General features: G+C 36.1%; 1 protein-coding gene across 15 annotated transcripts in view; it reads right to left on the bottom strand.

Annotated features, from left to right (window-relative positions):
• The window catches only part of LOC5567575 (uncharacterized protein ZK1073.1), a 260,885-nt gene that overhangs the window by 24,865 nt on the left and 220,865 nt on the right, over positions 1 to 15,155 (bottom strand). For 12 of the 15 annotated variants that reach the window (XM_021848523.1, XM_021848527.1, XM_021848521.1 and 9 more), the window contains one exon: positions 2,224 to 2,274. In XM_021848523.1, coding sequence (XP_021704215.1) covers positions 2,224 to 2,274 — 51 coding nt within the window. Of the gene's footprint in view, positions 1 to 2,223; positions 2,275 to 2,544; positions 2,707 to 15,155 lie in introns of all 15 variants that reach the window. The other 3 variants (XM_021848536.1, XM_021848535.1, XM_021848533.1) reach the window with 2 other exon arrangements.

Genomic DNA, 15,155 nt, shown 5'->3' with positions numbered 1-15,155 from the left:
TCAAATCTGTATCAGCCTCATCTTAGCAATTTATTAAGAGAATCCTACAAAAAATTTCAACTAGAATCCAGGAGTAAAACTCTTACAAATTTTACCAAAGGAACTCAGGATTTTTTTTCTAAATTTCCTCCAAAAAACTCTGAAAAATTTCCCTGGATAAATTACTGAAACAATTTTTTGAAGACGCCTTGAGAAATGTTTCAACTAATTTGGAATAATTACCGAAGGAATTTTTATTTCTTGAAGTACGGGAATGTTGGAGGAAAATGTAGGAAAATCAATGGACAAATATTTGGAGTACTTGGGACTTCCTTGAAAAGTTTTGTGAAACGATCTTTGGGTGGATTCCTGATGGAATCTCCGTAGCAATTTCTGTGGCTAATCATGGAAAAATTTCAAATTGAATTCTCGAAGGTATCTAAAACGAAATTCTAGCATGAATTATTTAGAAAGTTCGTGAAAAATCACTATCGAAAGCCTAAAGACATATTCAGAGTGAAAGGAAACTACAGTAAAACGAGTAGTAGATCAAAGTTTCCAGAAAAACAATAGCAGTTGAAACAAAATAAATACCATACAGTGAATCGCATATTGGTTACATACATATTGGTTATAATTTTGCTGACCAAACTTGTGTCAAAATATTTACACATTTTAAGTTATAACAGTTTCAAACTTGATTGTCTTTAAAAAAATGTCGTGATGTCACAAGGAACTCAAAAACAATATGTACCTAACAGGATTATATTTTATTCAACCTGAATATATCGGGAAATTTCAATTCTATTAATGAGAAGACATCCTGAAAAAGCTTTCTTTATCTTGTGATAACAACTGGTATGAAAATGAGGGGGTTAGAAGCAAAGGGGCAGGGACAACAACCTAATTTCGAGAAAATCTACTTTGAGCGTTTTCATTTTTTTTTCTTATTCTAACAATTATGTTTTTTCCTGTTGCTCGGAAAATCAGCTGAAGATATTGTTGCAAAGCTAGAAAACAGTAGATTTTTGTTAGTATTCTCAACTAAACACCAACCAAAATGTCACTTACACTTCTTTGCGTTTGGGCCCCAAAAATATAGTGACTTTCTAATTCCAACCAAAGATTCCATAGGGTTAAAACTTTTCTTAGCTTCATCGTGCACAAAATATTTGACAATGTTTGTCCTACCCATGGTACCGAACGTGGACGCGCCTCTGTGAATGACGATTGCAATTCCACCACATACTCCTTCCAGTCGATCATTGCGATAAACGAAAAAGTTTGCATCTCTTTTGAATCCCGGTTTCAAAAACGTTTCAGTAATAACTGCTGCACTTCCAATTCAAAATATTAAAAAAAAAGCTAATTGGCTCCATTAGAGAAACGTCATCCAATATCAATGTCAATGGTAAATTTTACACCAACTTGGACTGCTTCAGCCATAGTGGTTAGAATAGTAGTAAGGAAATAAAAATGTTGATGCTTCGATCGTTTGAAGCATGTGCGTCACTCTAATCACGAAATGGAAAAGAATAGTCAAAAAATGAACTGACGGTCTAGATGTTAACATTTTTGTGTTGCCAAAAAAGGCTTTGGGACCATTGTGCGGTGGCCTCTTTGCATCAACCACCAACAAAGCATCCAACTGTGCATTTCATTATGACCATTTTGCGGATGTTGCTCGTCATCAGCAGAATTTATGGTGGACAAGCAACAAGCTCAGAGGAAAATCTATTTACATCTGAAAATGAAAGAAAACAATGTTGCTGCAATATTTTTGCAGGAAAGAAAAGGATGCATAAAATCATTCGATGATGAACATTGAAGTGGGTTCTATTCAAGTTCGGGCTGTACTATGTTCAAGAACCATACCAGAAAACAATACTTGCTTACAGTGTACCAGATGCATTCCTTACTATCAGACTTCAAAAGTCAACATAATTTGAGGTTCTTTTTCATCTTCTTTTTGGCATTACGTCCCCACTGGGACAGAGCCTGCATCTCAGCCAAAGTAGCAGTTTTAGCATTCGTTTATCGTGTGGCAGGTACGATGATACTCTGTGCCCCGGGAAGTCAAAGAAATTTCCATTGCGAAAAGATTCTGGACCGAACGGGAATCGAACCCAAACACATTAAGCATGGTTTTGATATGTAGCCACGGACTTTAACCACTCGGCTAAGGAAGTTTGAGGTTCCAGTGTCTGATATTTCTAATTCAAATAGTACCAAAAATAAACTTACCTGAACTGTGACTATGAGTTCCCCACTCTTTTCTGTTTTGACTGCATATCTCTGCAAGTAAAAAAAGAAACAGAATAAAATCCATTAGTAAACGAACGCACCAAAACACTCAGATATAGATCATGCAGCAATAAACACAGCTTTCATTTTCTCATACGGTATGAAATGCAGTAAATCTAATTAATATCCATTCGAGCACTTCGTTTGGCATAGGCATTATATTTTTGCATTTCACCACCACCGCCAAAGTGCGCTGGGGATCACATTTTAATCAATTAGGCCGTCGTATCGAGATACATGCAAAAACGCTAAGTGATTTACCCTTCGACCCATGGTTGTATTCTACATTTGCGGTGAGTGCTTTTCTCGGCTAGACTGTGTGCTTAACTGCGATTTCCTACGTGGGAGCGCTTGGGATCCTTTTTCCGTTTTTGGCACAATCTTGTTCCGTGTTCTTGTTATATCGTTTCCTGTTGGTGGGATCTAAGCCAGCCGTTGTCAGCCAGCAGAAAAAAATAGTATTGAATTTCAATTGACTGCGTCTCTAGAAAGTGGGAAACAATCGATGGCTTACATCGATCTGTTTTTGAAGTTAGTCAACATCATCACTAACTTAAAAAACAGATTATTAAGATTATTATTATCTTATTAAGGCTTCACAACACTTCCATCTCAGCTTCGATTTGCAGTAAATTATGCACTTGTTTTCGTTATGGTATAATAAGTGTTTTCCATAGAAAAATCGATCATTTTGACTCAAGAATAACTTTTGAAAATGGCCAATAAGTTTTTGAATGCAATATTTTTGAAAATTCTGATTCTAACTCTGAAACTGTTGATTTTAGAAAAAATGTTCTTAGAAAACTTTTTTATTAAACATATTTTTATCATGAAACTTTGTCTCAAACACATGGGATTTTTATGTTATTTAAAATTTAAGTTTTATTTTTGATTTTTTCATGAAAATAAATAAAATATATTTTCAGTGTACATTATTTTTTGTAGTCCAAAGAGTTCACTACAACTTTTTCGTAGAACATTTTTCCCTAAATTCAACAGTTTCAGAGTTAGATTTTTTTTTTCAAATAAAGTGCAAACAAGAAATTATACGCCATTTTCTAAAGTTGTTCTTGAGTCAAAATGATCGTTTTTTTTATGGAAAACATTTATTCTATCATACCAAAAGCATGTGCAAAATTTATTCCAAATCGTAGGTTATCGAGCACGATTTTTATTTTTTTTTCGACTCATTCTGGATAGAATTCGTCAGCATAAAAATATACGAGATATCAATTAATAGTAGTTGCAGAATGATGATTTTACAGCTCGAGAAGTACATTTATCCAACCAGGCTTGTCGAGTTGGATAATAACGATGAGTAAAAATCGAGTTTTGCAATGAGTCATAAATCGTAACGCATACACCTTTTTTATTGCATTTTCCGAAAATAGTTGTGTAATGTTTTATTACGCATCTCAAAAACACTGTGCGCAATGATTCATTACGTAACTAAAATCAAATGTGATAACTCTTACGACACTGCATAATTCAGTGCAGGAGATTAACCCATTTCATGAAAGATTGGCGTGATGAAATAATAGTTTTCGGAACAAGTTGCAGAATGATGATTTTTACAGCACGAGTCGTAAATGTATCCTACGAGGCTTGCCGAGTAGGATAATTATGACGAGTGCAGTAAAAATCGAGTTCTGCAGCGAGTTACGTACAACATTTTTTGCAATTTCGTTGAAGACCACTTGAGCGTATCAAAAATTATATCGGAATGCTTTCATCATTATTTTATAATTTATGAAAAATTGTTGTGTTATGATTCATAACGCAACTCAAAACAGTTGCGTAATGAGAAAGCTTTGCGTAATGAATCGATTCCTTCAAAAACCCATTAGATTCCTCCAGGAAAAACTTTTGTTCGGTACCAAATTTTCTAAACCGGTTCCATTAGAGCTCCAGAAATAACGCTAGCAATCCTTAGATTCCTTCAAGGATTGTTCATGAATTTTTTGTAAAGATATTGCTATAACGAGTTTCTGCCGGAATGCCTCCAGCGATTTCACCAAAACAAATCTTCATCAAACCAAAGAAGTCATCATGATCACTTTTCCAGAAATTATTACTCCTTCAGAGATTTTTTCAATTATTCCAAAGCGATTTATCCCTATATTCCTCCAAAAAATTTTCCAGGAACACCAAAGAATTTGTCTAGGAAAATCTCTGTAGGGGTATCTCGAGAAATTCCTTCAAATACAAATTCACTACATGAATAAGAGTTCATCTGGAATTTCCTTTAGGAATTCTCCCAGGAAATTCACTACATGAATTATTCTTATGATTTTTCCATGTGATCCTTCAGTTATTCCTGGGCCTTCAAAAAATCATCCGGGGATTCCTCTACGAATTCCTCTATAAATTCCTACAGAGATTCACCCTAGAATTCCTCCAGGTATTTCATCAAACAGAATAAGATGTCCTCCAGTTTTCAACTCATATATTTTTAAGAGGTTCTTCCTTGAACTCCTTTTTTGAAGAAGTTTTTTGAGAAATCCATGAATATGTTCCTGGAGGGATTCCTAGAGCAACCTCTCGAGAAAATCTAGAGTAAACTCGGTGAAATTTCTAGAAAAATTCTTGCATGAGCTTATGGAGTGATTCCTGAGGAAATTTCTGGAGGAATTCCCGAAGAAATCCCTGGAACATAAAATATGCTTTTCGGTTACGCAGTCTTTATTTTTTCAATTTTTTTATAACAAAGACTGTGTAGATGAAATTTATTTCATTCAAATATACAGTTGATTATCGACCAGCTCATCTCTGGTACAATTTTTAGAGGAAACCGTTAGACATTTTCTGGAGCCTTGGAATTATTGATAAAAAAAAACTGGAGGAATCTCTGTCGGAATTTCTGTAGAAATTTTCCTAGAGGAGTCACTGCAGAAACTCCCGTAGGAAGGATTATCTAACTTAATTATTAAGGACTCCTGGAGGCATCTTTGAAGGAATCCCTGAAAAATCCTTGGAGGTATCCCAGGAAGCATCACTGTATAGATTTTGCTGGTGAAATCCCTACAGAAATCCCGTGAAATCCAATGTAGAGATTTTTCTGAAGAAAATCCTGGAAAAGATTTTTCAAAAGGAATTGATGTAGAGATTTTACTGGAGAATTTTCTGTATGCATTTTCCTAATTTATTTCCTGGAGGAATTGGAAGAATAATTGCTAATAAAATTCCTGCAGGAATTCATGAGAGAATGTTTAAAATAAAATCCAAGAGGAACACTTAGAGGAATCCCTGCATGCTTTTTTGGAGACCCAGAACGAATCTCTCAAGAAATCTCAGGAGAATCCCTGTAGGATTATCTGGAGAGATCCTTGAAGTAAGCCATGCAGTGATTTTTGTGGTATTAACTCCGGTAGAATTCCTGGATGAAATTTTTGAGAAATCCATTGAGGAACTCAGGAGTTGTAGAACATCTGGAGGAATTCCTGATGAAATCCCTGGAGCAATTCCTGGTAAAATCTCTGGAGCAAGTCGTGGAAGAATCTCGGAAAAAAACCTTTGGAATAATTCCTGGGCGAATCTCGAGGTGACTACCTGGGGATATCTTCGTATGTATCCGTGAAAAAATCATCGGAAAAAACTCTAGAGAAATCATTGAAGAAATATCTTGAGAAATGCTTGAAGAGATTATCCTACTGTAGCTCCTGGAACATTTTCAGGAGAATACCTTGAAGATATATTTGCAAGATTTATTGTAGAGATTTTCTAGAAAAACCTCTGAAGGAATACAAGCATACATCGCTTAAAAATCCCTGGAGAAATCTCCGTAAAAAATCCGGAGTATTTCTGAAACAAAACCTAAAGGAATCCTTGGAGAAATTCCTGGAAGAATCCCAGTAAAGATTTTTCTGGAGGAAACTATAAAAGAATCACTGGAGATATTCATGCATGAACTTTTTGCGAAATCTTTGAATAAAGGAATCTCTGTAGAAATAACCAGCAAAAAATCTTGGAATAATAAGTGGAAAATTCCCTGGAAGAATTGCTGAAGGTAATCTTGGAGCCCTATCAGGAACGGTCTAAAATGTATCATGGCGAAAGCTCTGGCAGAAGCCCCAGTGGAATCCTTGAGAGATTTCGGAAGATATTAACTTGAAGGATTTTTTTTGGTAAAATCCTTCCGAATGAATTCCCGGAGACATCTATGGGAGAATCTCTTGAGATTCGAGAGGAATTTTCGAAGGAATTCCTGGAGGTTGTTTTGAAGGAATAACTGAAGCCCCATTTGCACTGGTCATTTGCATTACCACCCAGTAGGTCGTTTTATTATTCATAATATTCTCCAAATCTCTATAGTTTTTATTTCTCCAGAAATTCTTCAAAAAATTTTGCAAGAAATTTCTCCAAAAAATATCTAGGGAATCCCTTAGGAAAAACTTGCAATCACAATCGTATTTTCTAAACCAGTTCCGATGAAGCTTCTTCCAGAGACTCCATCGGTGATTTCCCCAGAAAAAAATCCAGATAATTTTCCATAAAGATGGCATTTCGTCCAAGGATTATTCTAGGGATTTTTCCAGGAAAATAAAGACAGAGATTTCCCCAGCAAAATCTTTACAGTAATTACAGTGAAACCTCCATGAGTCGATATTGAAGGGACCATCGACTCATGGAAATATCGAGTCATGGAACAGCAATCCTTTGGAAAGCTGCTTCTAGGGACCATCATAGTAACCATGAAATTTTGCTCTTAGTATGGTTCCATGAGTCGATATCGAGTCATGGAACATCGACTCATGGAGGTATCACTGTATTCCAGAAATTTTTCCAAGGATACTCCAAGAATTTTCTCCAAAGATGTCTCTGGAGGATTCATTCAGCAATTTACCCAGGTAATTTATCAGATATTTTTCCAGCAATTTCTTCAGGAATTAATCCAGAGATTACTCCAGGTAATCCATTTTATGATTCCTATTAAAAGTTGTCCTTAGGATTTTTTCTGGAATTCTTCCAGAGATTTTCTCAAGTATTCCTCCGAGAACTCTGGCAAAAATTTCTACAGGTATTTTCCAGAGATTCAACATCCAGGATTTCTCCCAGAAGTTCCTCTTGCGATTCCATCGTAAATGCTACAGGGATTTCTTCATATTTTTTCTATATATACCTATAGGTTCCTCTTGGAATTGCTCCTGGAATCCTTCCATGTATTTTTCGACGAATTTATCTACGGATTTCTCCAAAACATTCTTCATCACCAAAACAACATCATTCATCAGCAAAAATTCTTAAAAGAATCCCTAAAAGTATTCTTGGGGTGTCAAAAATTGACCAAAACTATGCTACGTAATTTATGGACGCTGTTTTTCTACGGATATGTTCCTACAAAATGTTTGCTAGAAGTTCGTGCACATATAACACAGTTCGCGCAAACATTCACGTTCTGAAGCCCAGTATGCTCGTTTTGAATGAAAAAGACCAGTGGGTATCCAAATAGTTTTCTGTTTCGCGAAATAATTCAGACTTATCATATAAAGGGAAACGAAAGGTGACAAAAATGATGATTTTCGCTTCAAATTTCCGTACTTTTGACGCCACTTTCTTCTTTTGGCTGAAATCTGGGCTATGCCCTTGGTCAAGCTGGATTGCTTGTTAAATTTAAATTCATTAAAAAAAACATTTTATTAATTTATAATTTGCCAGAAAATCAAGAGGATATAATATAGAAATGTAAATTTGAGATTAAGTATTAAAAAAAAACACAATAAACTTTCCATTGCATCTAAATTCTACCTACCATCCGGCAAAACCGAAGCCCTTCACAAGTTGATGATTGATATTCGTTTGCAAGTCGTGTAAAACTCTCGCACGTGGCATCAGCTGTTGCGTCAGCCGCAAATTTCAATTAATCCAAATTGCTTTTTAATTAAGTTCGGTCGCCAGTGTCCGGTCCCGGTCCACTTTATATAGGAGTACGATCTTCACGGCCAGACTTCATTAAAGTAGAACTTATCTGCTGTTGAGGAGGCAGTGCGCAGTCTGTTGTTATCATCAACAACAATCGCCAAATGCGTCCGGACCAATCGGGGATCGGGAAGATATTGCCTAACCTGTGAGCTAGTGCTTCCGACAGGGACCACGGTGATATACATCTACGCGTTTTACTTCAAAGCATTGTTGCTGCATAGTTGGGACGGTGGGACTTCTGCTCCATCTCTCAACTAAGGAGTGTATCGAAATAGTAGTTTACGCAACAAGTTGCGGAATGAATGAATTACGACAGGAAAGTAGGCCGTTTCATGACAGATTGGCGTGATGAAAAACAGCCTATTACGATGCGAAATTGCAAAATAGTCATTACGCAACTGGAACCAGTGCTGTATTGATTCATTATGCAACGTTTCCTCATTACGCAACTGTTTTGAGTTGCTTAAGGAATCATAACACAACGATTTTTCAGTAATTGTAAGATAATGGAGAATGCATTCCTATATAATTTCTGATACCCTCAAGTGGTCGTCTACGAAATTGCAAAAATTGTTGTACGTATCTCGTTGCAGAACTCGATTTTTACAGCACTCGTTGTAATTATCCTACTTGGCAAGCTTCGTAGGATAATTTTACGACTCGTGCTGTAAAAATCATCATTCTGCAACAAGTTCCGTAAACTACTATTCCGATACAGTTCTTACTGGCTAGATACGATCCGGTTCGTATACTTGTGGATTCCGAGTTTCCAATGAAAAACATGCTGCTGGCTCTGGCTGGCAGCACATTCAACTCTTAAACGATTTATGGCACTTCACCAACTAGCTAGAGTTCTACCGGAAAGTGCTTTATATTCTGCTATCCAATAAGCTCAAGTTGAAGGTGTGCAGGACACCACGCGTCTCCATCCCCACCAGTTGAGTGCAGGAATTCGTACTTGTCATTGCAAAAAGTTTTCCCCAGTCAATGAACCAGTAGAAATCATTATGTCTTTAGTAATACAGACAACTCTCTCAGACAGACTCGTTCGATATTATATATCTTGATATCATGTTATAAAACTTTGGACCAATACACGAGCTCACTATTTGACGTTTGAGCGGTGCCGTGTTATTTACGTGATCATGGTAACCGGTGAATTTGGCACCGCTCAAATGTCAAATTAATAAACTCGTGCATTGGTCCATACTTAAATTTGATTTTCATGGCTACTTTGATGGTTTCCTTGAACAGCACTTATATTGAAGTGCTCTAAAAATCGACAACTCTCAAACTCAATGATCCCTTCAATATCGAGTTATGGAGGGTTAACTATACTTCATGCCTCTCATGGGATCATCGTAAGGAAATGGAACAGAAGGTTTTCATTGTCATTACTCCATTATGATATTGTTGGGTGGAACCGTTGGCTCTGGCGTTGAATCATTATCGTCTCGCCATTTCCCTTCTAATCTCGTTGTCCCAAATGAGTTAACGGAGCAAGTGGGAGTTTGGTTCGTGTTTTTCATCACTTCATACAATTGAAGTAATCTACTGGAGTGTCGTGTATCTAATGGACAACCCCTAAAGCATTTCATGCGATGGCATCCATTATGCCCTATAGAGGAAGTGTCAACAAGGGCCGTTTAACTTTTCCAAATGATTGCGTTCGAAAGAAGGGATGCAGTCGGCTGAGTATCAATCAAGATTCAGCGAAACACAGGAAATTCGTCACAGTTGGTGGTTATAGCTACAATTCCTGTAGTGACGATTTTTACTAACGATTGAGATGAATCAAAACTTTCTTCGCCGTATTGCTCATCAGGATTACATTGCTATATAATGGGAGTAAACGATGTCTCCGTGTCTGGAACCCGATGCATAAGAACAGTGAAAATCTTCAAGGAATACTATGAGATTTGATACAGTACTGGGCAGAATTAAGAATGAGTACTCCAGTGCGCATCTTACCATCGTGCTGTGCGTACACAAAGTCTCTCTGCTCTTGGAAGTTATTTTTTTAAACTTCCTAAAGCAATAAAACAGTACTTTTCAGTGCTATTTTTTCTACTATTGATCCCTTTACGATCCTTGTTTGGACCCGTGTCTTCGATTTTGGGCTTCGTTGGACCCGTTGGCGAAAGCTAGCGGTGGTAATCCTTCATGGACACCGTTTAGGGAAAAAACCTCTTAGAAGGTCTCATCTTCTTTCGTTTATTCACTAAACATGGTTGCAAACAACAAACAAAAGGAAGGGTGAATCTCTGAACTCACAACTTCCTTCCAAAAAAGTGCGATTTAAAACTGTCACTAAACGTGGTAAGAATGGAAGAAAGGGCGTTTCTCCGGAATACGAACTTTCTTCCAAGGGTGAAATCGATAATGTTGATAATTACATCGATATGAGGATGCATCGATATGAGGATGCTCTAGACAAATATTCCGAACACCAAATCGAAGCAGCCTCTAGCCCAGGCTCTTTGATTCAAGTGAGGAAGCAAAGAGTGCCACTTATCGTGTTCAGTTGTTCCGAATTTGGGGGATTTAGGCAGGAGATCTTGAACTCCATTAGGGGAATCAAGGTCTCCTACCAAATCGCAAAGAAAGGAGACTGTCACGTTTTGCCGGAAACTCTTAAAGATCGCGAACTTCTCCTCAAACATCTTGAAGAGAAGAAACACATTATTTTTACTTATGACGACAAAACTGAACGTTTGTTCAAAAAAGTCACCTGAAGAGATCAAAAATGGAATGAATGATTTACTTGGATTTTCCCAGTCCAAGTAATCATTATGAAAAAGAGAACCCAATCTGGCATTGTTCGGAAAGGGCTTTCTCAAGAATATTATTTAGTTCACTTTAACAAAAAAGAACTAAATAATATTAAAGCTTTAGAAAAAGCAAAACTTTTGTTCGACGTCCGTGTGACATGGGAATATTTCCAGAAACCTGGAGGAAATTACCAAAACCAGTGGGGTCATGGTACAAAGAATTGTCGCATGGATGCTAAATGCATGATTTGCGGAGATTCTTCTCACGCTAAGGACATCTGTCCAGTGAAGGAAGATACCGATAAGTTCATATGCGCCAATTGCAAGGGCAATCATAAGTCCAATTTTTGGGATTGTCCTTCGCGAAGGAGAGTCATTGAGGCTCGTGCCAGGCAGATGAAAGATAATATCCGTTACAATAACGGTCGTTTCTGGAATTTGCCTGGTAGAGTATCGAGCAATACTCATTTTTCAGTTAACGATCACTTGATTAGGAATCATACCCATCAGGAAGATCATAATCATGCGGTGATTCACAAACAAATTTTAATCCGTCGGGTAGCCGTTCGAATCTTTTAATTTCGAATGTATCTACCCACGGTAAATCCTTTGCAGATATTGTAGCTCCTCCCCTATTCGTACTATGAGTATCCATTCTACTTGTTTCAAATCAAATGGAAAAAACCCTACCGCCACAGGTAACATCCACTTCGCCTCTTCGTCTACCGAAAATTATAACGGAAAATCATCAAATGTATCCACTTCAAGTGATATGTCTGCCTCTGATTTTAATTTTCTAACTGAAAAATTGAATTTAATGATTGATGCAATATTCAAAGCCACCATTATGACTGAAGCATTCCAAGTAGGTGTAAAATTTACAAATCAAATTGTTATTGGATAACGTTTTTCTAATGGATCCAAAAAATAATTTTAATATATTAAATTGGAACGCTCGTTCTCTGAATGGTAAACGGACGAGTTGTTTAATTTTCTTACAGCTAATAACGTGTATATAGCAGTTATTACTGAAATGTATTTGAAACCTGGATCCTAACTTTTTTGTTTATTGTAATGATCGACTTAATGGGGCATGTGGGGGAGTTGCAATCATCATTCATAGGCGTATAAAACATCAACTGTTTTCGTCATTTGAAACTAAAGTTTTTGAAACTTTAGGTGTTTCAGTTGAAACACAACTTGGTAAATATACTTCCATAGCTGCATATTTGCCTTTTCAATGCTCGGGACAGCAAGTTAATTTGCTCCAAGCTGACTTGCGAAAATTGACTTGCAATAAGTCAAATTTTTATGTCATTCGTGACTTTAATGCCAAACATCGGTCATGGAATAATTCTCAAAGTAATTCCAACGGCAGAATTTTATTTGATGAGTGCTCTTAAGGATATTTCTCAATTCAATACCTTGATATCACTACATGTTTTTCCTCTTCTAGAAATCCTTCTACGATTGACTTGGTCTTAACCGACTCTAGTCATCTTTGTAGCCAACTGATTACTCATGCTGACTTTGATTCTGATCATGTCCCTGTTACGTTTTAAATATCCCATGAAGCGATTCTCAATCCTATCAGCTCCACTTTCAATTGTTTTATAGCTGACTGGAATAAATACAGTATTGGACAAAACATTTGCAACTTTTTCGATTTTCCATACAAAATGACCAACTTTGGTAAGCTAGATCTCAGTTATTTATGGACCGATTTGAATGAAACTTTCACAGAACATCAGATATAACTTGAATTTTAACATATATTTTTGAATAATTTTTCCAATCACGAGTTTATAAGTAATAACGGTTTGACTAAAGTGTAATTTTCGACGAAAAATTTAAAACTTTTTATCTCAACATCTGATGGCTCTACACAAAAACTGTCTTCAGCAAATTTATTCATCTTGTCAAAATCTACAACTTTGCTGAAGATACCATGAAGCTATTCCTTCAATATGTTTAGTTATGTCAATTATGAAAAATCGTCAAAAAATTCACTATAGTCAAACCGTTACTGCTTTCCAGCTTGTGATTAGAAAAATTACTTAAAAATATATGTTAAAATTCAAGTTATGTCTGATATTCTGTGAAAATTTCATTCAAATCGGTCCATAAATAACCAAGATATAGTTTATCAAAGTTGGTCATTTTGTATGGAAAATCGAAAAAGTTGCAAATGTTTTGTCCAATACTGTATAACACATTTATTGATTCTAGTCTTGATGTTAACATTTCTTTACAAACAAAACTTGATATTGACAATGTTCTTGAAACTTTAACAAATTCCATTGTTGAAGCCAGGAGCATTGCAATTCCAAAATTTGAATCCGTGATTATAGACGATGATTTTAAACTCTTGATCCGTCTTGAAAACGTGAGAAGAAGGCAGTTTCAACGCTCTCGCGATCCTGCTATGAAAATTATATGGCAGGATTTGCAGAAAGAAATCGAGAATCGTTTTACACAATTAAGAAGCAAAAATTTTTAAAATACGTCTTCTGCATTGGACCCTGACTCTAAGCCCTTTTGGAAATTATCTTAAATTTTGAAAAAAAAACCTCAGGAGCTAATACCGGCATTGAAAGAGGAAAACAAATTATTACTAACTAATTGCGATAAAGCACAAAAACTTGCTATTCAGTTTTAAAGCGCGCACAATTTTAATTCAGAACTTACTAGTCCAATTGAAAATCAAATTACTCAGGACTTCGAAAGCATTCTCAATCAAAAGAACATTTTCGAAAATTCCTGGGAGACTGATTTGGAAGAAGTGAGAACTATTATTGAAAAAATCAAAAATATGAAAGCTCCTGGCGATGATGGAATTTTCTACATACTCATCAAGAAACTTCCAGAAAGTAGTTTATCATTCTTAGTTGATAAATTTCACAAATGTTTTCAATTAGCATATTTTCCTGACAACTGGCAAAATGCTAAGGTTGTACTAATTTTAAAACCAGACCAAAATCCTGCAGAAGCTTCTAGCTATCATCCAATCAGTTTGCTTTCCTCCATCAGTTAACTTTTTGAAAAGGTCATTTTGAACAGAATGATGGCCCTCATCAACTAAAATTCAATTTTTGCCAATGAACAGTTCGGATTCCACCATAAACATTCGACTACTCATCAACTTTTACGTATAACAAATTTGATCCGTTCCAACAAATCTGAAGGCTATTCTACTGGTCTTGCTCTTTTAGACATAGAAAAATCATTTGACAGTGTTTGGCATGAAGGTTTGATCGTAAAATTAAATAACTTTAATTTTCCAACATACATTGTTAGAATAATTCAAAGTTATCTGTCAAATCGTACACTTCAGGTAAATTATCAGAACTCTAGATCTGAAAGACTTCCTGTAAGAGCTGATGTTCCTCAAGGCAGCATTTTGGAACCAATATTATACAATATTTTTACATCTGACTTACCTACGCTACCTCAGGGATGTCAAAAATCCTTGTTTGCGGATGGCACAGGCCTCTTCGCAAAAGGACGGAGCCTGCGTGTCATCTGTAGTCGATTGCAAAAAAGTTTGGATATTTTTTCTTCATACTTGCACAAATGGAAGATTTCTCCTAATGCTTCTAAAACTTAACTAATAATATTCCCACATAAACCAAAAGCTCTTTATTTGAAACCTTCAAGTAGACATGTTGTCACGATGAGTGGAGTTCCAATAAATTGGTCAGATGAAGTTAAGTATTTAGGGCTCATGCTAGACAAGAATTTAACTTTCAAAAATCACACTGAGGGCATTCAAGCGAAATGTAACAAATATGTAAAATGTATCTATCCCCTTCTTAATAGAAAATCAAAACTTTGTCTTAAGAACAAGCTTTTGATATTCAAACAAATTTTCAGGCCAGCCATGTTGTATTAGACTGGCCCTTAAACAAAAAAGTTGTAAAACTCAACGGGGCACCCCCTAGATATATGCCTTAGGGTAAGAAAAAAGCTCTCTCAAAATTTCAACTCAATTGGTTGCTCCACCAATATTTGTTTCAAATATATTGAAAATTGACCCTTTGTCACTGTTTCGTTCCGTATACTAGTTAATCGCGTTCAATTGAGCCCAGAATGACAAATTCACTAGTTGATACCCTATTGAACAAAGTTGCAGAAGGTTGTATCTGGATTCAAGCTCATTTTCATTAACCTTTCAATTGATGA

This window comes from Aedes aegypti, chromosome 3 (genome assembly GCF_002204515.2).
Source record: "Aedes aegypti strain LVP_AGWG chromosome 3, AaegL5.0 Primary Assembly, whole genome shotgun sequence".
Taxonomy (NCBI): domain Eukaryota; kingdom Metazoa; phylum Arthropoda; class Insecta; order Diptera; family Culicidae; genus Aedes; species Aedes aegypti.
The sequence above is the reverse complement of the archived record's forward strand: the minus strand, read 5'-3'. Positions and strand labels throughout refer to the sequence as shown.